The sequence below is a fragment of the Numida meleagris genome, chromosome 5, assembly GCF_002078875.1.
Source record: "Numida meleagris isolate 19003 breed g44 Domestic line chromosome 5, NumMel1.0, whole genome shotgun sequence".
In the NCBI taxonomy this organism is placed as follows: Eukaryota; Metazoa; Chordata; class Aves; order Galliformes; family Numididae; genus Numida; species Numida meleagris.
Window position 1 is genome coordinate 20,826,216 of NC_034413.1, and position 22,833 is coordinate 20,849,048.

At 40.6% G+C, this 22,833-nt stretch overlaps 2 protein-coding genes across 11 annotated transcripts in view; one reads left to right on the plus strand and one right to left on the minus strand.

Annotated features, from left to right (window-relative positions):
* KAT6B (lysine acetyltransferase 6B) overlaps positions 1-4,727 on the plus strand; it is a 101,964-nt gene extending 97,237 nt beyond the window's left edge. For all 10 annotated transcript variants that reach the window (XM_021398242.1, XM_021398241.1, XM_021398240.1 and 7 more), the window contains exon 17: positions 918-4,727. In XM_021398242.1, the coding sequence (XP_021253917.1) occupies positions 918-3,403 (2,486 nt within the window). In that variant the 3' untranslated portion in view covers positions 3,404-4,727. The remainder of the gene's footprint in view (positions 1-917) is intronic.
* Positions 5,167-22,785, minus strand: DUPD1 (dual specificity phosphatase and pro isomerase domain containing 1). The gene is made up of 3 exons (XM_021398246.1): positions 22,588-22,785; positions 14,018-14,238; positions 5,167-9,080 (listed from the first exon to the last, which is right to left on the minus strand). Exons 1-3 carry the CDS (start codon positions 22,770-22,772, stop codon positions 8,833-8,835), a joined length of 654 nt encoding a protein of 217 aa, XP_021253921.1. The 5' UTR covers positions 22,773-22,785; the 3' UTR covers positions 5,167-8,832.

Genomic DNA, 22,833 nt, shown 5'->3' on the forward strand with positions numbered 1-22,833 from the left:
ATAGAAGAGAGAGAGAAAATTTTAACTATGTTCTTTCAAAGCTGTTTATCTAATTTGATTTCAAGGAGCAGGAAAGCTAATGGATGGCTGGTAAAGCTGCTGATGAACTATTCTAGATGTATATTCATTCCCTGACCTCCTGGCTTTCAAATTACTTTTATAAGTTTTAATTCCAGAATAAATTACTGGATCTTCAGGTTTACAATTTTCTTTAAGAAACTAGTGGGTACTACTTTAGTACTTTCATAATTGCTTGGGAGGCTTAATCTCTGTGATCCTTAGTTGAGGGACCATCCACTGATTTGTCTTAAAACAGCTTTTGTTCAACTAGAAAAGCCATGCTTATGAATGTTGATACTGTTACAAACCAGTCCATAGGTACATTAGAATATTACTGCTTTTTTTTGTTCTTCTCGATAGAAAATGAATTAAACTGGTAGAAGCAAATTCAGTGTTTTAGCTATGGCCCAGTGGTCAAGTTTGTACTCCATTAACAAGACAAGACTGATATTGCGTATTAGTCCACGGACCATGTCATTGCATTAATTGACTGCAAGTGTGTTATAACACTGCAGTGACAGGCAGAAATTGGCAAAGGAATATCACTGAAGCCTTTACACTCCCAAATGAGGATTCTGGTATCTGGGGAGAGAGAAGAGTGAGTGTGTTTGGGAAGGTTTTTTTATAGTCAGTGGATTAATTTAGTGTTCTGATGTGCTCTATGTTACTTAATATCAATTATCTTTCGGTTTTTGTCATGCGTTATGATTTGTGCCACCTGTTTGTAACTCTTGTTCTAGAGTTTCTTAATGCGATTTGAATTTATAAATTACTTTGGGTTTATGTTTGAAAGTATTGATTGATTAGTTCGTGCAAGCTAAGACTTTTATTTTGTCTCTATTTATTGCCTCCCAAAGATAATACAGAGGATGCAGCTGTATTGGAAGAAAGCACTAAAGACAATCTTGAACCTTTAAAGAGTAAGCAGGGTTGGCCGAAAGGAGTTAAGCGTGGTCCATCTAAATGGAGGCAAAACAAAGAAAGAAAACCTGGCTTTAAGCTTAATTTATACACTCCACCTGAGACTCCTATGGAGCCTGACTATCAGATGCTGGCGGAGGAACAAAAGGAAGTAGCTGAAGATAAGCCCTGTCCAGTTCCTGCTGTTACAGAGGAGGAGATTAAAGAGCCTGTTGAAGTATTACCACCACCAGATGATGAGGTAAAAGAGATAGAACCTGAACCTCTGCATCCACCTAGTGAACCGTATGAAAAACAAGAAAATGATGCAGTGAAAGCTGGGGAAGAAGAAAGGAATGTAGAAGACAGTGAAATCAATTCAAAAGATCCAGAAAAAGACAAACCAGAAGAGGCTTTTCTGCAAAAAGAAGAGTCCATACACTTGGATGATCATGATGAGGAAGAAGAAGATGATGAAGAACCTTCTCACAATGAAGATCATGATGCAGATGATGAAGATGATAGCCACATGGGTTCAGCGGAAGTGGAGAAAGAGGATTTGCCTGCCGAAGCTTTCAAAGAAATGCTGGAAACACAGCAGTCTTTTTTAGACGTAAATGTTCAGACTGGTAATTCAAATCAGGAGGACTTGATGGATTGTGGTGTTGACCTTGCAGCTGATGAGTGTGAAAGTGACCAGAAAGAAGTAGCTACAGATTCAGACCCAGTGCAGGAATCTGATGATGATCATACAGAAAACAACCAGGACCAAAAAACTGGTGAAGAATTACATTCCGATTTCAAGGGAGAGAGTAATGAGACTATGGAGATTGATTCTGAGACAGTTCAAGCAGTACAGTCTCTAACTCAAGAAGCAAGTGAACAGGAAGATACCTTTCAGGATTGTGCAGAGACTCAGGAGGCCTGTAGAAGTTTGCAAAACTATGCCCATACAGACCAAAGCCCTCAAATGACCGCGCTGGATGATTGTCAGCAGTCTGACCACAGCAGCCCAGTTTCCTCTGTGCACTCTCATCCCAGCCAGTCAGTTCGTTCTGTTAATAGTCCAAATGTTGCTCCGTTAGAGAACAACTATGCTCAGATCAGCCCAGATCAAAGTGCCATTTCTGTGCCATCTCTACAGAACATGGAGACTAGCCCAATGATGGATGTTCCCTCAGTTTCTGATCATTCGCAACAAGTTGTGGATAGTGGCTTTAGTGATTTAGGAAGCATTGAGAGCACAACAGAAAACTATGAAAACCCAAGCAGTTACGACTCTACAATGGGTAGTAGTATCTGCGGAAACAACTCTTCACAAAATAGTTGCTCGTACAGTAGCCTTACATCTAGCAACCTAACACAGAGTAGCTGTGCAGTGACACAGCAGATGTCTAATATTAATGGAAGCTGCAGTATGATGCAACAAACAAACATCAGTTCTCCTCCCACTTGTAACGTGAAATCTCCCCAAGGTTGTGTTGTTGAAAGGCCTCCAAGCAGCAACCAGCAGTTATCTCAGTGCAGCATGGCCGCTAATTTTACGCCACCTATGCAGTTAACTGAAATCCCTGAGGCTGGCAATGCCAACATTGGCTTATATGAAAGAATGGGTCAGAGCGAATTCGGACCAGGACACTACTCGCAGCCATCGGCCACCTTCAGCCTTGCCAAACTGCAGCAGTTAACTAACACGCTTATGGATCATTCTTTGCCTTACAGCCATTCAGCTGCTGTAACTTCCTATGCAAACAGTGCCTCTTTGTCCACCCCCCTAAGTAATACAGGGCTTGTTCAGCTTTCTCAGTCTCCACACGCTGTTCCTGGAGGACCACAAGCACAGGCTACCATGACTCCTCCCCCCAACCTTACTCCTCCTCCCATGAATTTGCCACCTCCCCTTTTGCAGCGTAACATGACTTCATCAAATATTGGAATATCCCACACCCAAAGACTGCAGACTCAAATGGCCAGCAAAGGTCATGTTTCTGTAAGAACCAAATCTACACCTCTGCCACCTGCTGCAGCAGCCCATCAGCCCCAGATTTACGGCCGTGCTTCACAAACTGTGGCCATGCAGGGGCCCACACGGACCTTAACAATGCAGCGTGGTATGAACATGAGTGTAAACTTGATGCCAGCCCCAGCTTATAATGTCAATTCAGTGAACATGAATATGAATACCCTTAATGCTATGAATGGTTATAGTATGTCCCAGCCGATGATGAATAGTGGATATCACAGTAATCATGGGTATATGAATCAAACTCCCCAGTACCCTATGCAGATGCAGATGGGGATGATGGGAACTCAGCCATATGCACAGCAGCCAATGCAGACAGCACCCCACAGTAACATGATGTACAGTCCTCCGGGGCATCATGGCTACATGAACACAGGCATGTCTAAACAGTCTCTTAATGGCTCCTACATGAGAAGGTAGGCCCTTTGGAGTGACAAGCTACCAAACTGGCGTATTGGATTGATCTGCACAAATATCTTTTGGAGAGTACGATTTCAAAACCAGCAATTGGTGTGAACGCAAAAACATTTGTTGGCACCATTTAAAAGCTGTATGCAGCAGAAAGCCTTATACAAGTTTTTCTTTTTTCTTTTTTCTTCTTTTTGTTTGTTTGTCTTGCTTTATCTTTTTGGGATTTCTTTTTCTTTTCTTTGGGGGGAACTAGGTGATTTTCCATTTTTCTGTTTATTTCACTGAGCTTGAAGTTCTCTGGAAAGGAAGAACTCTTTCTATGAACTGCAATTACACAGCAGCTGATGGTTCAGAGCCATTTTATGTGCCTGCTCCCATTAAAAATGTGGATAGACTCCAAAACTATCAGACAGTACTTAATCTTGAGCTTTTCTTTCTCCTTTCCCCACATGTAAATGCCTTTTAGCAATTCTTTTATTGTATTATTTTGTTTCTGAAGGTGACACTTCCGCATGCCGCTAATGTCTTTGTTAGTGACAGTGCATTTTGTAGTACTGTACAAGTGTTGTGCTTAACAGTAAGCCATTTCTTAATTTTTTTGCCTTGATTAGGTTACCCTAGTTTGAGGGTAAAAAAAAAAACAACAAAAAAACACAGAACTATATTTTTGTTAATTATAAAACTTGTAAAAAAATAATAATAATAAAAAAGCTGCAAAAGCTATTCACATTTTGGTTAGTTCAAAAGGTTTTATTGCTGTATGTTTAGTGTAAAGTTGAGACTCTTCCATTTTAGTGACCAGTTTCTTTGGGGCTGGGGTAGGGAAAAAGGCAGCTTTCTGTTTTATAAATACTGTCTTGGGTTTTTGTTGATTGAAACATCTCAGTGTTTATTTGTCAAGTTTTGAAACACTTTCATATATGTCCAAATACTTGGCAGGATTTAAAAAAAAAATAGTGAATTTGGTGTAAAGTTGCTATTTTATGGAAATGCCTCTAACTTTACATTTTCATTCCATCTGTAGATTTTTCTATCTTTATAAAATATTGGAGTTATTTTTTAAGGGAAAAAATAGAGCAGTAGCGTGTGAATAGCTCAAACTAAGCTTACAGATCGCATGTAAAAAGGCAAAAGTTATTTGTGTCTGTTTATATTGCTTCCTTTTTTGTAGCCTTTGTACCTGTACAGAGTGACTGTAAGGGCCGAACAGAAGAGGCTTGATACATGTAAAAATAGGACCCAGTGACACTCTTGTATTTATCTGTTATCTTTTTAGTCAGTCACTTAAAACAACAAAAGAAAACAAAAAAAAAAAAAAAGAAAGAAAAAAAACTGCAAAGAAACACTCAAGAAATAAACTGCAAAAAACACCCCCCAGCTGTACATTTTAACATAAAATAAATTATGATGAGCCATTTTTAGCCTCTTGTGTCTTGTCATAGTTTGATGTTGCATGGGAATTACTTCCTGAAACAGTGTTTGTTACAGTGCTTTCACATGCTTGATCTAAAGCCCATTAACGTTGATGGGGTTTGGATTAGGCTGTTAGAGCCTAAGTGTAGGTTACTCATCATAATTGCATACACCTTGTGAAAATAAAGAGTATCTAAGATTATTTTTTTTAATAATCTTATTAAAATATTGAATAAATATGTATTTAATACATTACAAGGTTGTGAATATTTAATGTATGAAAGTCTTTTTTTTCCCTATAGACAGTGTTAATATATATGTAAAAGGGTATATGACAACATGATGCTTGGACTGTATCTTAATAATAGAACTAATCTCTTCCTTTCCTCATTGCTGAATTACAAGAAAACACAAACTTTGTGTAGAACCTCCGTGTTCTGCGTATATGCATGTATACCTGCACATACAAACACACACATAATTGTGAACACTTCTCATCTAGCAATAGAAAGTATATGTAAAAATCAAGAAGGAAATCTATACAAGGAGCTCCTGAGTGCACCAAGTTTTTAAATCAAGTGTGCATGAATGAATCAAAAAAAAATCTAAGAATTTTTCAAAATGCTTTTAAGGTGAACGTTGCCACTGAATCTCTGTCAACCCCACTGACACTGCAAGAAGATTGAAAGCACTGTCTCCCTATTCTAGTATGTAAAGCAGCTTTACAGGTTTGGTTCTGTACACTGAAAAATCAGAGAAAATGTGTATTTTGTTAAACCCTTGAAGTGTATGGTGTCTATATCTAAACCTATAGAAGTTGATTCTATAGATCCAGGCACGTAACCTGTTCAGTTTTATATGGTGGGACAATAGTCTAAAAAGTGGATCTGAATGGGAGATTAAGTATCCAGTGAAATGGTAATTTGGAATAGCTGCTTTTTTTGGGTTTTAGAATGCTTGATAACGGAGATCACAATATAAGCAATACTTTTTCCACATTTGTTTTATAAAGGCAAAGAGTATTCATAGTACTTAGACTACATGTGTGTTTGTCTTCATGAATTTACTGTCACATTTTATTACGCTTAGGGAAAGAAGAGGTGAAAACACAGTGTGCAGCCTTTTGTATAACTAGGACCTCACATCTTTACTGAATTATTGTATATCAAAGTAGCACTGTGTCTTACGATTTTTCAGTTACGTTTTACACTATAGTAAATGAAAGACTCTTGGGTTTTTATCTACATCTGTTAAGTTTCGGGTTCCCAAGCCTTTAGCAAAGAGGCAAACAGACCTTTGTGCCGTTTCAGTATGTGGTAACCTGAAACAGAATATCATGACTCCAGCATATTTCTGAAATTCTGCATTTGCAATACATGGATTAAAACTTGGGTGGAGAATGATGTACTGTGTGTTGCACAACAGGCAAGTTTCCAGTACTACTTTTTGAGAACTGAATTCCTTTCAGCAGGACAAATGACTTTTCTGAATCTTTTCCCATAGTGACTATTCAGCTGTGAATTGCATTACTGCACTGAAATTTCTACTTAATAAGAACTCTCATCCTTGACAGATCTAGCTCTTCTATGTATTGTCTGCCCATCGCAGTATCAATTTCGACTGTGTGCTCTAGCACCATTCCAGCTGAGAATTAGCTTTCTTCTAGTGCCTCAAAAGAATTCTTCACAAAGTTGTAGTAGATGATTCTTGTGAAATGTAGGATGTTTCCTTGCCCATGCAATCATAGTCTTCCCATAAACAAAGGACGTGGTTTGACACTAAAAATGAAAATGCTTTATACCCATAGTGTCTTGAAATAAGGAAATAAACGTACCTCATTCTGCATTGCAGACCTGCTTGCAGACCCAACGTTTATGTGACATTTGTGATGAGGTCACTTACTGCTGTAGATTGTGTTGGGCGAGGTTGACTGGTGATTTGATGTGGCTGAATTGCAGGAGTTGCATACTTTGTGGAAACTACATGTTCCAGAACTTTGCTTTTTCTGATGTAGTCTGATTGATTCTGGGATAATCAGAAGCTGATCCCTGCTCTGGATGTCCCTGCTTGAACAGGGGTTGGACCAGATGGACCCAGAGGTCCCTGCCAACCTCAGCCGTTCTGTGAAATCATGCTTAACACCTTCACACAGTACTTGTAGAAATAATGGAATACAGGTTCTATTATCTCCTTCTTTTCTTCTTCTTTTTTTTTTCCTTCACATGCTGCTTTTCATTTCCATGCTAGAATGACAGCTCCTAATTTATGAGTAGCTTGGAGTCCCATCCTCTGGAAATTGTAGATACATTTTTCTGTTGCTATGTCAGTGTTGCTGTTTGCCAATTTCCTGATCTTCTGTGCAGGACAAATGAGTGGTAACTACTTAGAGGTTTCTAGTATTTTGTTTCCAATCAGTAGATGGGGACCGCTCTTCAAAGAATCTATCAGTCTCCCCTTTAAGCAGCAGGGCCCCCAGGAAATAAAATTTTCCCTATATATTTTAACAATTTTGCAAAAGAAGCTCCCATCTCCAGGCCCCAGAAAAACTTGTTCATATGCAGTTCTGCATGCAAATCAGCTACAGGTTCTCTTCCAGTTACAGCAATCATCAAGCTATCATGCAGGGTAGAAGGGAGAGAATAACTTGTAACCAATACACTGAATTAAACAAAATTCCAATGGGGAGAATGATAACAACATTTTCATGGGTGGAAGAAAGATAAACACGGTTCAGTTTTGATCCTTCTCTATAGTATATTTTAAGATGTAATATTGTTGAGGTGAGAAAACTCCTATCGTGTCTAAACACAATTACTGATGTATAGAGTTCAATAACTTTAGGTGGAAAAGTAGATCTGGCATCTCCATTTGCATATTTGAACTATTGTCAATACAATTATTAGCATATTACTTTTACTATTACTATTATATTACTTTTGAGCACGGTAGTGTATTAGGATGACTGAAGCTGACTTGTAAGTAAACATTTGGTAGCAGTGGTGTCTGGAGGTACAGCAGCAGCTTTCTACTTATTAGTTCACAGAGACAGCTTTTTAAAGGCTTCATTTGTATCTTTTGTCTTGTTAAGCGTAACTAAAATCTCATGAAAACTTCATAATTGATGATTTTTTAGGGGGCTATTAGGGTCTTCCATGGGAACTTCTCTGTAGCAATATAAATGACATAGTATATTTCTTGTGTATTGTAGTTGTCACAAGTGGAAGAAAACAAGTCACAAAGCATAATTTTCTCATTGTGGTGGGTTTTCTTGTTTGAGAGGAGGGGTAGTGTGTGCCCTAGTAAATTGAGTTGGATACTGCATGCGCTGGACTTAAAGGCTTCAACTGCCTGAATTCTAGGAAAAGCAAGTTAGAAATGAAACTGCTAACATGATATGTGTGTGCATCTCCTTGAACTGTTTCCTGTTGTGTCTGTTTATGCATCTGATCTTTTCAAGGATTTTGCTTTGTTTCTAGCTTGCATATTCTGCTGCAAAGTCCATTGTGAAGACTCGTTTGGAGGCTCTCTAAACACTCTGCTGCTCTTAGATTATGTGAAGAAATGGCGATGCCAGGAAAGAACATAAAAGGCAAACTTCTGGGAAGTTCTTCAGGACCATGGGACTAAACAATTTGTCTGTGTTGCAACTATCTCAACATTTTTCCTGCAAAAGCTCTTCAGGAATGGCTAGTTCCTCTCTTTTAAAGGTCATATACTTGGACTAGGATCAGGATTTGGGGGGTACTCAGATGTTTTCATTTAAGTTACGCCTTGTTTTGTGCTGGATAAACTTTACATAGGGAAGATTTGTTAATGTCGAGAAGATCTCTGTTAAAGCTAGGATATCCTAAGAAGATAGGTTTTTAATTTGACTTCTTTCCCATCCTGATGACATTTGAAATGATTTTGATATTTTTCCTCCTGGATAACAAATGAGACTTGTGACTGTGTAATTAACTACAGCTCTTCCTCCCCACCTTTTATAGAGTTTATTTTGCAGTAGCACAGCCCTGCCAGGAGCAATACTAGATTGTGGTGCTGTTCTCGTCGTCACTGGATGGTAGGCTGTTCTTGGTGTTCCTCCTCTGCAGTGCCAACGCTATGTCCAGTTCTCTCAGCTGCTTCAAGAAGCCTCTGTTTGGCAGAATGCATCGGTGCCGTGATACTTGTTCAATGGCATCCACCACTGTCATGTTCTTGTAAATCATCAGGTAAGCCAAGACCAGTGTGGCTGACCGGCTGCGACCCATAGCACAGTGCACGAGGACCTTGTCTGCAGAAACAAAGAGATATGATGCAGAGAAGAGAGTGGCAGATTTCTTTTTCTTACGGTGAAGTTTTCTGTAGTGTCCCTGCTCCATTTGGAGGCTTAACTACACTTACTGGCATTTTTTGTAAGATCTATCTTTTTACACGTTGGGAAACTGAGCCTAAGTCTTTCTATAGCAAATATTTCTGTGGTATGTGAACACAGTCTTTGTAGGAAATTATCTGTTTAATCCTAAACCAGTTATCTTTGATTTTATTTGTAAACAATTGTTGCAGAGAAGCTCTAGGGGCTGCAGACTTGTTTTAAGTAACAAAGCAAGCCCAGCTGCACCTTGTGTTCAGCACAGAGGTCTGGGAGGGTTTGTTGTGCTATCTGTCTTTTCATGAGGATAAATGGGATACAAAGAGGTGCCTTTCTCATTACTATGAGCTAGAGATAAAAGCTGAAAAAAATATTTTTTTGGTCTTACACCGTTTTCCCTCAAGATCTAAATCACATTATTTTGGCCCGAGTATTTGATGTGTAAAACATTGCTGACAGGGCTTAGAGAGACTGGGAGTGGAAGGCATTAATAGACCACAACATGGATAGAAAGAAACTACTTCTTAAACTCTAGAAAAGCTTATTTAGAAATCTTCTCTGGCTAGTCACTCCTATGTGTGAAATTAAAGTCACGTTTTTGTCAACCGTTTGCCTCACTGTGTAGCTGTTTTATAGAATCGTCTCCTTGCAGCGGTGGCCTGTCTCGCGTACAGTAGATACAGTCTCTGCTAATAGTCAAAAGATCAAAATCTGTGGAGAGATGTTTTAGTTTTGTGACTTTGCTTGTTTTAACTTTTGACTTTTAGTGGTGGAAGTCCATGTTTTCAGGTACTGGCAGGGATACAGCCTTCCTTATTTACCATGTCCAGGGAGGTGGAGAAAGCAAGTAGTAAGTGGGTTCAGGTCTGATTAACAGGCTTGGAAACACTTCAAAAAATTTCCAGAAATGATGCGAAGCCCTTTAGGGGGTCACACAAAGGACTGAACTGCTGAAGGAAGTAGATTTTGGAGCGGTGTCTCTAACACTCTGTTAAGCAAAATTGCCACAGGAAAAACAACAACAACAAAACTTGTCAGGGCCTATAATAGTTTCTCTGTCAGTTATGCCTAGTGAGAAGTGTTGGGTGTAAAGCCATGACTCCTGCCAATTAACTCCTTTGATTCCAGGCACAAGAGGATGTGTTGGCACAAGTAGCATTGCTGTGTAATGGATGCATCAAGAACTGCCAACACTAGAGGATTAATGGTTACAGCCTGCATCCTAATCCTAGCAGATAGTCTTAGAGGCATCTTGGCAAAATTCCAGTCTCTCTGATAACTGTAAGTGCCTCTTCCTGTCTTGGAAAATGATAATCCCTTCTATTATTACTCCAAATATGTGAAACAGATAAACGCTACCACTTGTTCAGCCCCTCACACCTGCTCTTTAGAACTTCCTACCTTGTAAATGGTTGTTGAGGTGATAAAATACAGCATAGCACAAGGAAAGCTTTGCTTTTGTGTGGGCGGGAAACAGGATCTTGGAAAAAATGTACAGTTCCATATTGTATTAACAAAGGCAAAATATGGCCGTACAATTTTCTGAAATGCCTTCTAGTTGTACGAAAATTAAGATCTTTCTTTCCTGTGTACGTTCAAAACCTGACTGCCTATAACAGCGAAATGCTGGAACTCTTCTGCAGAGCCATATGCCTTCTGTGCTACTTTGTAGTCTCTTTAGATTTGATGTAAAAAACTGTGTAAGTCCTCTTTACCGAAGAGGGAATCCACTCTTGCAGTCTGTTTGATTCTGGCCAGTTATATTTAGTTGCACCTTGAGGATTATAGAATCCCATGGAGCCAGAGTTCTGCCGAGTGGTGTCACGTCGCTGAATTACTCTGGTCACTTTGCTTGGAGCTTGGGGCTTGTGCTTCTTCAAAATCTGTCTAGATACAGCTTTCAGTTTCAACAGCCAGATGGAGTGGTAAATGTTGAGGTTTCTGTGGTCAAATGCTTTGGATCTTTGTATCTGTCTAATTCTTCTCACATTGCCTTTTTTTTTAATCTCCATCTCTAATGTGTTGTTGTGGTTTTTTTTTTTCCCCATGACATCTTTACAAGAAAAGAAAACAATGTTCTTGTCCATTTTACATCTTGAGAAACTCTGACACCAAGAAAATGAATACTATAGAAGTCTTAAAATAGCACCTTCCCTTCCAGTAATCAGGCCTCCCTGGTATAAAATTGTAAACTGTCCGAAGGTGTAAATTCTGTATTTTGGGAAATCTTTATGCACAGCTGAAGGATAGCTTGCATGATTGCAAACAGAAGCTGTTTTCATTGAGTCACAGAATCATAGAATGGTTTGGGTTGGAAAGGACCTTTAAGATCATCTAGCTCCAACCCCCTGCTATAGGCAGGGACACCTCCCTCTAGACAAGGTTGCTCAAAGCCCCATCCAGCCTGGCCTTGAATGCTTCCAGGGAGGGAGCATCCACAACCTCGCTTGGCAACCTGTTCAGTGTCTCACCATCCTCAAAGGAAAGAATTTATTTCTAATATCTAGTCTAAATCTACCCTCTTCCTGTTTAAAGCCATTTCCCCTCGTCCTGTTGCTACCTGCCCTTATGAAAAGTCCCTCCCCATCTTTCCTGTAGGCCCCCTTCAGGTACTGGAAGGCCGCTATAAGGTCCCTCCAGAGCCTTCTCTTCTCCAGGCTGAGGAGCCCCAAGACTTTCAGCCCGTCCTCGCAGGGGAGGTGCTGCAGCCCTGTGATCATCTTCATGGCCCTCCTGTGGACTCGCTCCAGCAGCTCGATGTTCTTGTGTTGGGGGCCCCAGAACTGGACGCAGTACTCTGGGTGAGGTCTCACAGAGTATAGGGGCAGAATCACCTTCCTCATCTGTTTTCATCTTTCTTAAATCCATCTGCCCATGCTCAAAGTCTGCTAATACTGCTCTGATGAAGGAGCCTTACACCCTCACAAAGATTTTGAAGTTAGCCAGAATTATTACATTAGAACTATTCTGGCAGCATGCAAATTGCCAGATTTTCTGGCCTGTTGCAGAAAATCTTTCTTCCTTTCCTCTCTGTTTGCATTTCATGATTTCTAATGCAAAGTAACAAATGAATTTAATGAATATAATTGTTACTGTTCAGCAGTGTTTAGCACCAAATACTGAACTCAAGTCCTATTTCATTACCTCTGGAGAAAAGCACTTGGTTGCTTACTATAAAATCCTGTTTAGGAATTTAGATGCTACTTGTCAGTCAGAAAGTTGCACTTACATAGTCATTTCATTAGGCACTTGAAATACATAGCATCTTTCTAGATTAGACGTGTATTCACAGAGAAGTTGAACAGTGTCTAGCTATCTGTTGCTATAGTGTAAAGACCATATAGATTTTGATGGTCAGTGCACAGCTGCAGAAATGATTGCAGCTGGTAGGATCTACTTCAGAGCAGGCTTTTGTGTTTTGTAGAAGTTCATCCAGTGACTCTTTAATTTCATTCTTTTCTTCAGAGCTGGACTGGTGTCTGGTGCAGTCTTAGAACTTCTGGATTTCATGGTTTTGAAACAAGGTTCACACTTCCCCCCTGTCCCATCCTCCCCTGCCTCAATATGTCTCGAGTTTCAAGTGTTTTGTAGGTTTTGCAGCCTTGCCTTATGCTTGTTTCTTTCCCGCAGTGCAGCAGGCAATGATGTCACAGGAATAGGAGAGCTAAAGGAGTGAGGAAGTCTGCATTTCTTATTTCAGCTACTCTCGTCTGACAGTGACCTCTGGCCTCCAGCCATAGCTAGACACAGGTGTGGTACAGTTACCCACTCCTTCCCAAAGGCACTGCTTCAGACGGGCTTTTTGAAATGCCAGGTAGCTTTTTTCACAAGTCAGTCAGCTCCTGAAGCAGTTTCTCCAGCTATTTGGACTTTGATTTTAAAACAACTGCTTTCAAGACTTTCTCTTGAACAAGAGAAGAGGCTGTTGCTGTAGACTGTACTTGCTGAAAGGCTAAAGTTGTAAAGACTTGGCTGGTTGCTAGAGGCGAGCCAGGTAGTAGCTTGCTGCACCTGAGCTTAACAGCCAGGAACAGAAGCTGACAGGAGACTGGAAACTTGATATGTGACCCTCTGGTATTAAGGTCTTTGTAGGTCAGCTGGAAATCTAAAGTTGCTCTGCTGGTTTTTGGTAAAATGGCCTGCTGAGAATTTTTTTTAAAGTTTTGGGCACAGGGGGAGAGCAGGAAGCAAAGGGGTGGAAAGTGACCTTCAGATAGAGCTGTGCTGGAGGTCAGAAAATAATGGATTCTGATAATCAAGCTGAGAAATTACAAAGGCTTTAATGAAATGTTTCAACATCCCTGCTATCAGAGTTTTTTCCATCCCCGGCTGCTTCATAGATGGCAAGTGTGCTCCAGCTTGGAGCAGATGTGATGGCCAGATAGGAAGGTGGGTTTTGTACTTGCAGAGTGTGAAGCAGTGAAGTGGCAGCCTGGAGCCTCTGCAGAATGCCCTCTTTCTTAATGGGGACTAATTTAAGGAAAAAGACAGCTAATTCAAGGAGCCTATTCAATCTGATTGTGTCTGAGCTGTTTATGACGGAAAAAAAATCAACAAAAAAACCTAAAACACCTCTGTCAGACAGGACACCTTAATGCAACCTGTGATGTGGACTTCTGTCACACTGCTTGGTGTAGGGGTTCTTGAGCTGCTGCTAGCTCTGCACTCAGAAAGGTCTCACGTTAGTTACCATCACTATCTTCTCTTAAACAACTACTTCTCTGCTACTGACTTGGTATTCTTTGTTATTTTGTATTGGACTTGTTTCATTCTCACAGAGTTGGATGCTGGGAGCTATGCTTATAATCAGATGGGGTAAACAGTGTCCTGTTTTTAACCATTTTCAGCACCCTCCTTACTTCTTTCATCCTGAAGTGCATTATCAATGAATTTAGAAGCAGAATAAAAGAACTGGCTGAGCTTGAAAGTGGGGAGATCATCTGCTTCCACTCCATGGTACTCCACAGTCATGTCTTGGTAATATTCTGGTCCTGTATCCACATTCCGCTGACCATGAGCTGCATTAAGGATGTGAGTGAAGCCTGCCTTCTCAAGGCTGTAGCGATCTAATGCAGTTTTCCTGTTAAAACAAAAGCAGTCTCGTAAATGGCAAGAAAAACAACCAAAAAAATTATGATTTGGTATGCGCTATGTATTAATAAAACTGATAACATTTAAAAAATGTGTCATTTGCCATTGTAAAGATTGTAAAATATTGTCACTTCTGGAGAATGATCCCTCTGTAGTCCATACCTATCTTTGCCCGACCCCTAGAGAACCTTAAAAATGAATTTGTTTTCCTGGCACCCTTGTAATGCATGCAATACTGGCTTCTGTCCATCTTATACAAGAAGAAATTTGAGATACAAAAAGAAATAGAACAAATTATTTAAGGTTGTAAAAGCAAATCTGTGGCAAAACTTGAAATAGGACCCCATGAATGCTGCTTTCCCCTTCTCTCCCGTCATTTGATATTGCAGAACTAATGAAAGTAGTAAGATCATCAGAGATTCAAAAAGAAGTTGTTCTTTTCTGAGAGAAGTTACCAAGCTTTTTTCCCTCCATTTATACACAAGAACAAACAGCAGAAGGAAACACCTGACCTGTGGCCACAACACTCTGTCAGTTTCATTTACTGTCCTGCTGGGTTAAACCAGAGATCTAAAGCAAAAAGAACTAGATGTGAAATTAGACATCCGTGTTCAGTGAAAGCTGAAAGTCATACATTTGGCTTAATGTCATACTTTATTTTTGTCCTCTCTTCCCTTGGATAAAGGATGTGAGATAGGAGAGGAAATCCAATGTTTTTGTTTGCTCAGTACCCACTGTATGTGCTTGTTGGCAGCCTGGAATTTCTCAAAAATTGCATTGTTTGTGGTTAGGCATGTATAAGTTAATTTTTGTTCAGAAAACTGTTAGAGAAAGCTTCTAATTTTGGAAGGTTTTGTTCGGTAAAAGCTGTCAAGTTTTATTAGTGCACAGAAAGACTACTAGGCTTTTTTTTTTCAACAAAAATGTATGTGCTTTATTCTGTTAATATATTTTCACACAACTACTGCTGCTATAAATGAATTAGTACATCATGAGAAACTGCTTTTTCCAACTCAAAGTACTTTTCTCTGTGAATGATTCCTTAGCATTTCAGTGTGTAAACGTAGCTTCTGTCACACAAGATGTCATTGTGTGCAGTTATGTTTCATAATTCTGGTAGTGGTGACAGCTCAGAATGTCTTTAAGTTGACTCCACCTTTCCATCTTCTGTCAACGTCAACATCCCACTTTGAGCATTCAAGTACTTTTTGATCAGAGCAGTTAACTTGGGTATGGATACCAAAGGTCTCGCCTATGCTCTTTCTGATTGAAATTAAGCTTGTGATTATTCACTGTTCTGAATAGATCTTCCTTCCTGCAGAAATTCCCTTCAGGACCGGAATGGAATATCTTGACCCTTCTGGAGTTTTCACCATGAAATGATGTCGTGTCTCTCATGCAAGGATTTAGAAAATAAATACAAATTCTTGCATTAGTGATGTGATCCTTGCCTAAGCTCAGTAACTGACTCTGGAGGTCAGAGTGGCAGCTGTATCTTACTGCTAGTGCTGTGGCTTGCCACCTTCACCTCAGATTAGATGATGCTCATTCCTTCCCTTTGCATTCTTGTTTCAGTGATTGACTTAGACCTTTCTTTCGTCGTGTAGATACATGCTATACACTTAGCTAGCAAAGACATTTCTGTGCTGGACTATAAAGGTGAACAATACTTTAAACCCAAACAGGTAAAATGTTAAAAGGGGCAGTTAATACTACTGCTCTTGATTTTGACGTGCTTGATGTGAGCTACAAATTCAGCTTTCAAATGCAGTCTTTCTCTGTTTTGCCTCTCTGATTCTGGGATAGAGAAAATGTTTTCCACGTACCAGATTCAGCTGAAAGCATGAATCCAACAGCGAAAGACCAATGTTCCCTGGTGAGGACTGTGCCCAACTAGAACAGTTGCAAGTGAAGTCTTAAATGTTGAACATCAAGTAGTTTTTGATAGGTTGTAGATACTACCAAACCTGGCTTCTGCAAGCACTTCTCAGACTAATATACAGCATTTGAATTAAATGATGAAGTTGTACTGATCAAGGGCAATGCCAAAGAGTAGGTTGCATGGAAATCATATTTAAGTTTGACACTGCTACATTCATCTGGAATCTAATTTTCCTGTTGCCTTGATTAGGTTCTTGGGAGATTGCCTTTTGTTGTAGTGAGTGCAACTAATGCATTTGTTTCTGACAAGCTTACGTAGTCTTGTTCTGTGGCTCAGTATCTTATTTTTAAGTATTCAGTGTCCCCCACTGTTTTAAAAGGTGTTCACAATGAAGGGATACTGTCCTTTGCTAACTGCTTAGGCAGTCAACTCTGGTACTATGAAAATAAGAGCTGTGGGGCAGGGGTGACACGTACTGTGGCTGACACTACCATCATATAGGCAGTTAAACTTGAGGTCTTGCTGTGTCTGCAACGTGTTGACTGCCACTTAACAGAGCTAGAAAATGGCTGTCAAGTTCTCATGCAGGGAGACCCACACACTTGTAAACACAGATGTGACTGTGCCTTGCAATGTGTTTGCTTGTACGGGCTTTAGCCCTTCAGTGAGCTCTGACCTTGTGTGTAGGATGGTTTTGCTTTCCAACCTCAGCTGAATGTGTTGTGTAGTACCATTGTGGAAGTAGCCTTCACTGCTTGTTTATTCTACCACAGCCATTGTTGCTGTTGTTTCATTTTGCCTGATACTCTTGTTTACATCCAAGGTAGATGGGAGAGAATGCTTTTGATCTTCCTTGCAGGTTTCACAATGCCTGAGGCACCATTATTTTAGAGGTACAGAAAGAATAGCTCAAGCATCGATATCTACAGGTGTCCAGTTAGTTGAGGTGACTAATAGCATGGGATCATTCAGAGACTGTTGTATGAGTCATAATACCTTTTTGGAGGATTTAGAGTTCAATTTCTAATTCACTTTCAGCTGAAAATGGCACAGGCTTTTCCCTTGCAATTGGCTCAATACCAGGCTCTAATAGTCAAGCTAAGACTATTCTTCTTTTCCCCACATTAGGTGCTATTTCCTAATAAAATACAATTAATATTTCAATTGTAGTGAGGTAGTAGAATGTAAAGTAGCCATTGTAAAGAAGTTTGCTACAATTGTCAGTGTGGATGAAGCCATAAGCATTTGAATACTCTTTCAATTGTTTTCATTTTGTCCATTGTCACCATCTGTGCTGCTGGCACTTGATTTCCTCTTACAGGATGTAGTTGCAGTCTCCAGTGTTTGCCCTTAATGTGTTTCTACGCAGAGGAGGTGAAGTGTGGCACTGAGAATAACAGTTAAAGTTTCAATATAATTCAGTTTAGTAAGAGATGAACTGGGCAGATTGGTCCCATGTAAAAACTCATTAGCTCTTTAATTCAGAGCACATAAACATATGCTAAGAGTTAAACACACCCATAAGTCTCCCTGTGGATAGCAAAGCAGGGTGAGCAAAAGCTCAGTGCTTTGCTGAATCAGACCCTGCATTTACTGTAGGACAGATGGACTCATAAAGATGTTTTTAAAGTTCTGAGGCAAGGGGGAGTGCTTCAATATGGGAATGCCACCTAAATAAAGAAAATCAGAGAGAAAGTAACTTTCACATAGGGAAATATTCATAATATTAGACTATCACCAAGAGGGAGCAACTGGCCCAAACAAAAATGTCATCCACTTGGAGATGGCTCCCGAAGGAATATTTACATCTTTTAGGCTGTGCAAGGGCAGGTAAAGGGCTGCCCAAGATTTTAACTGTGCCCACTGTCAGTTTTAAGGCGAAGATTTATACAAGAAAAAACAAGCACCACAGTAAATTTGGCATTCTGGAAACAACAATGTAAGTAGCTATAATGTAAAAGAAAATCCTTCCTTTTAATTTACCCTCGCCAGTGTACCAAATCCCTTTCCTCTTTTTTTCAAAATACTGCCATTAACAAGCTGGAGCCTGGCTGCTTCTGTCAGGAAGATGCTCAAACCATGGGAGTTGGAAGAGAGGGAAAAACAACTTTCAGGCACTGCAGCCTGCACCTTCATGTGAATTATTGACTGTTTGTCAGCAGCTAACAAAAGGAAGAGAAGGTGGCTCAGGACGAAAACCCAGGTGCATCTGAAAGAAGGGAAGGAATCCTGTGAGACTCCTCATGAGCAAAGTGGGTAGAGCAGCTCACTCCACAGGTAAGTCAGCTCTTCATAGCTGGTGCTGGCTAACTACAACTGGCGTGTATGTTTATGAGCTCCAAGTAGAGCCAAGTCTCTTCATCTTCATGCAAAGGCTGAGCAACGCAAACGTGTTTCAGTATAGGCTGTGAAAGCCCATAGATTGACGTGACCCAGATTGACAAAACAGAAGGAAATCTGAGGCAACACGTTACTAGAAGAGGAATCGTCCTTCTCAAACTTTCCCATTTTTTTAAATGCTTGATGCAGGATGATAACGTACCAGATGGTCAGTGTCAGAAAGAAGCTTCCTCAATACAGGCAACAGTGACGCTTTTTTTTTCTTTTTTAAAGAAAATCTGGCAGTTCTCCCTGCTGAGGAGAGATGTTGAGAATTTCTAATAATACTGACCCAATTTCCTTTGGTAACTCTAGCACTGAGGAAATCTAGCGATAGCGAAGCATTGTATCCCCTTTTCCTTCTGAGGTGTTGCTCCGTTTCTGTGGATACCTCCTGTTCAGTGTGAATTAGAAGAATTGTGTTACCACGAAAAGTACTGAACGAGATCTTCATAACTCGTAATAGAAAAAGATTTAGCAGTCCATTTTCCTCTATTTCCAAATGGTGGATATATTTTGATTTTTTTTTTATTGCATATGTGTGTTTTTGCAAGTGATACGACACAGATAAAGGAAATTCCTCTCAGCTTTCTATATAGCAAAGGCATCAAGCCAGTTCCTAGTCCCAACTTCAGTCACTTCTGTGCCACATCAAGTGCTAGAAATCATCTGCAGACTGGGATATTGCCTTGGGAAGACCAGAAGGGTAGATGACAAGTGTTACTTGTCTTGGAAATGGTGCTTTAAGAGGTTTTTTTTGTCCAGTATTACAGATCTGATTTTCTGGATTCTTAAACTGCTGTTAAAATTGGCAGATTCTCATTCCAACAGAGTTGAAACTATGTCCTCGTGAGTATTGTTATAAAATGTACATGCACTCCTATTTTTGTATGATTAATATCTTGTAAGTCCTAGAAGTTCATAATGCTAACCAGTGGGAGGTAACTATTTGTTACTCTGAGTGAGCCCCATCTGTTTTCTTCTAGATTAGCATAAATTGTCTTTGTACTTAGTCACTTGGAAAAAGCCGTATTATAGCATTTTTTTTTCCTGGGGAAAGGAAAGAGGAGAGAGCATGAGGGAAGCCAGTATTTAAATTTTAGTTAAGTATTTTAATTATCATGGGTTTCAGTCTTTAGGTGTGAGCTACCTGCGTGTTTTATTGAACTTAACCTGTATTAGTTCTTAAAATCAAAAGCCCTGAGCCTCTACAGAAAGAAGCACAGACCTTCACTTTCTTGAAGTGCGAGCCCCGTTCAGCTGTGTGACTAGAAATTTGTTGTTCATACTTAACCTACGAGGAATTAGTCTCCAGAATGCTTCCTGGGGGTGGCGGTCCTTAAATCCTAATGAGAGCTAGAGGATGGCTAAGAGGAAATCAAAACCATAGGAGGTCTTTGGCTAACACATTCTTTGAAATTCAGAAATACAGAATCACAAACATCGTCTTGGGCAACAAGGCAGTTGCTGAAAAGCCACAAGGGAGAAACTACAGGCTGCATTTCTGGGAGAGACTTTCCATGTGATTGCGGTGAACCAAGCAGGTTTGAGATTTGTCAGTAAAACTGCCCAAGCAAGTAACCTGGTGACCACTGAGAGAAGGAAGCAAGACAGAGTTGCTTTTCTGTCTCTTCAGAAGGCGTCTGGACGTGAGGAGGACACAGGCGAGCACTAATCCTGGTAGCAGATGAATCAAAATCTTGGCAAAGCATGCTTTATTCCTATCGCTGGGCTGTCTCCTGCAAGTTCCAGTGCGTGGTCTTTAAAAGTCCTTGGAACTTGCTGGAGGAAAATTTCAATTGGAGCTGAACACAGCATGTTATATTTTGAGGCTTTGATTATTCTGGGCCTGACAGGCTGTGGAGATTTCATTGCCTCTGGGCAACATCTGCAGCAAAGCCTTGTAACAAAGGCACTGAGTGGCCTCACAGGGCTCCTTGATAGCCTGTGTTGCATTAGATGGAAGATGTGGTTATGTAGTCAGGGTAATTAATTAGCATTTCCATAAGCAGTCACAAGTCCTGTTAACCTTGTAAATGCAGGAGGCAGGAATGAAGCACAGATGTGGAGGCTCTGAGGATAAACTGTGTGTGTGTGTTCACTTGATTTTGTTGATGAGCTCCACTAAATTCTTTTAAGATCAACCTTAATTTAGCATGGCTAAGGATGCAAATACACCCAACATCTGTTCACGTCTCCATGGCAGCTCTTTGGCGACCAGTGCTACAGTGAGATCTTAAAATAAAACAATACAAAACCCCTGCCATTCTGACGGGGAAGCTGTTGGTCAGAAGTAAGATGTGGAAAGATATTAAAGGTGCCTGGACACTGCCTGCTTCAAATCAAATGCGTGTTCTGGTCATGAGAGCTGCATCTTGCCTGCAGACCAGCTCTCGTCTCGAAATTTCTGATACTGAATATCATGTTTGCCCTCAGCTGGCTGATAATAGTCATCCTCTTGCTGGGAGCCCTGTTTCCTGTGAAGCTTTACTTCTATTTATCCCCACCACCTGTTCCCCGCTTCTTTTTCTTCTCTGTTGGCGCTAGAAGCTTGTTTTCTCAGGTTAGTTTGCACTAAGTGAAGATGTGTATTTTATTCAGTGACACCTCTTGGCACTGATTCCATCGCAAGGTTTAACAATCCCCTGCTACAGGAACAGCTGCAGGAAAGACAGTCAGTGGGCAGCGTCTGGGCTCGGAGGCTGTGCAGAGACCCACTGTCTCCTCTTTGCTCAGAGGGCAGTGTTGCAGCATCATCACAGAGGTGCGAGGCAAATTCTTCTAACCACTTCATTCAGAATAATGCTGGTGACTGAATGAAGAAGTAGGGAATTAATGCCAGAAGAGGCTGTTATTTTCACTGAGTCTTGAGCTAGAAATATCTAATGAGTGGCAGGGTAGGATGGGAAGAAGACAACTCAAACTCATTTTCCCTTCTTCTTGAGCAAGCTTAAGATTTTTTTTTTCCTCTGTCTCTAAGTGACAGCCTCTGCTTGGTTCAAGCCCAGATCTCGTGTGTCTTTCTATTGCTGCTGGCGCCACAGAAGTAATTGGTCGAAGATATTAGGAGCCTTGTAACTTCCAAGATTGTATATCTTTCGTTTTATAAGCTGGCAACAGATGAATTTTAGGACCTTTTAAAAAATTATTGAGAACTTTGGAGTCAGTGGGACTGCTGCTTGTGCCTCACAGTGATGATGTAAAGGAGATGTCATGTTTGAGAAGGGTGTTGAGGAAAATGGGAAGTGTACCAAGAGTGCCTAAGGGGTAAGAAAATCTTTCTTGCTCAGCGTTTGGTTTGGGGATTTTTTGACAGCCTGCCTGCTGCAGCAGTTGGCTCTGTGTCGGAATAGCCTGTTTCAGCTTAGTCCTGTGTTCTGCAGTTCTAAGTCCATCTTGCAGGCTTGGGTGTTTTTTTTTTTTCCAAAATCGTATTTGGTGTGATCGGTGAGATGCAACTCTGCAGCTCTGCCCTTCCACAGGGTACCATCTGTTTTAATCTCTGGAGCAATTTGGAGATGCAGAGCACTCTGTGTACGCAAGCACAGGCTTGGAAGCACAGAAACACCACAGCAGGTTCAGCTGTCTCTTCAGCCATTGTTCAAAAATTACATTTTAGTCTCAAACCAACTGAAGCTGTGGTACAACAGGTCTAGACAGTGCCCTTCAGTCAGAGTAACTGTGAAGAGACTTTCACTTGGAGATAAGTGACAATTTACTGAGTGATTTTAAAATGATTTGTGACTGACTTTAACTTGAGCAGCCCACACCAGTGCCAGGACAGCTCTGTCACCCCATTTTAGCAGTAGGCCCCTCTGCACCTGACCAGTGCTTCCTTGAAGCTGTGCACCAGTGTTCTGGAAGGACTATGGCAACAGGGTGCTCTGCCAACTCTGCCAGCTGTCAGTAGCACATCAAAACAGGCATCACTGATAAAGACTAGCTAAAGGGTAGGAGGAGAAATGAAACTGCTTGGCTGTTCGTGAGCTGTACTTAGTGCAGCTTACTCATATCCTATATAGAGATGTACTTTGTGAGCTTACTCATCATCTGCGCAGAGGTACCATGAACACTTACTCATCTCCTATGTAGAGGTTGGGCCAGACTTCGTTGACGTGAGTGTACTTGGGGCATCCTTTCCAGAAGAGCCGCTCCAGTTCAAATGCACCTGGGGTACAGTAATCCCCATCAGGATCCACTTTGATTGCTGTGTATGCGTTTTTCTTCCCGACATTCCAACCTGCTGATGACATCTTGTCCATAGAGCTTGGGCCGTGTAGGAGGCTGGAACACAACACAAACAATGATAAGATGAGGAAGCAC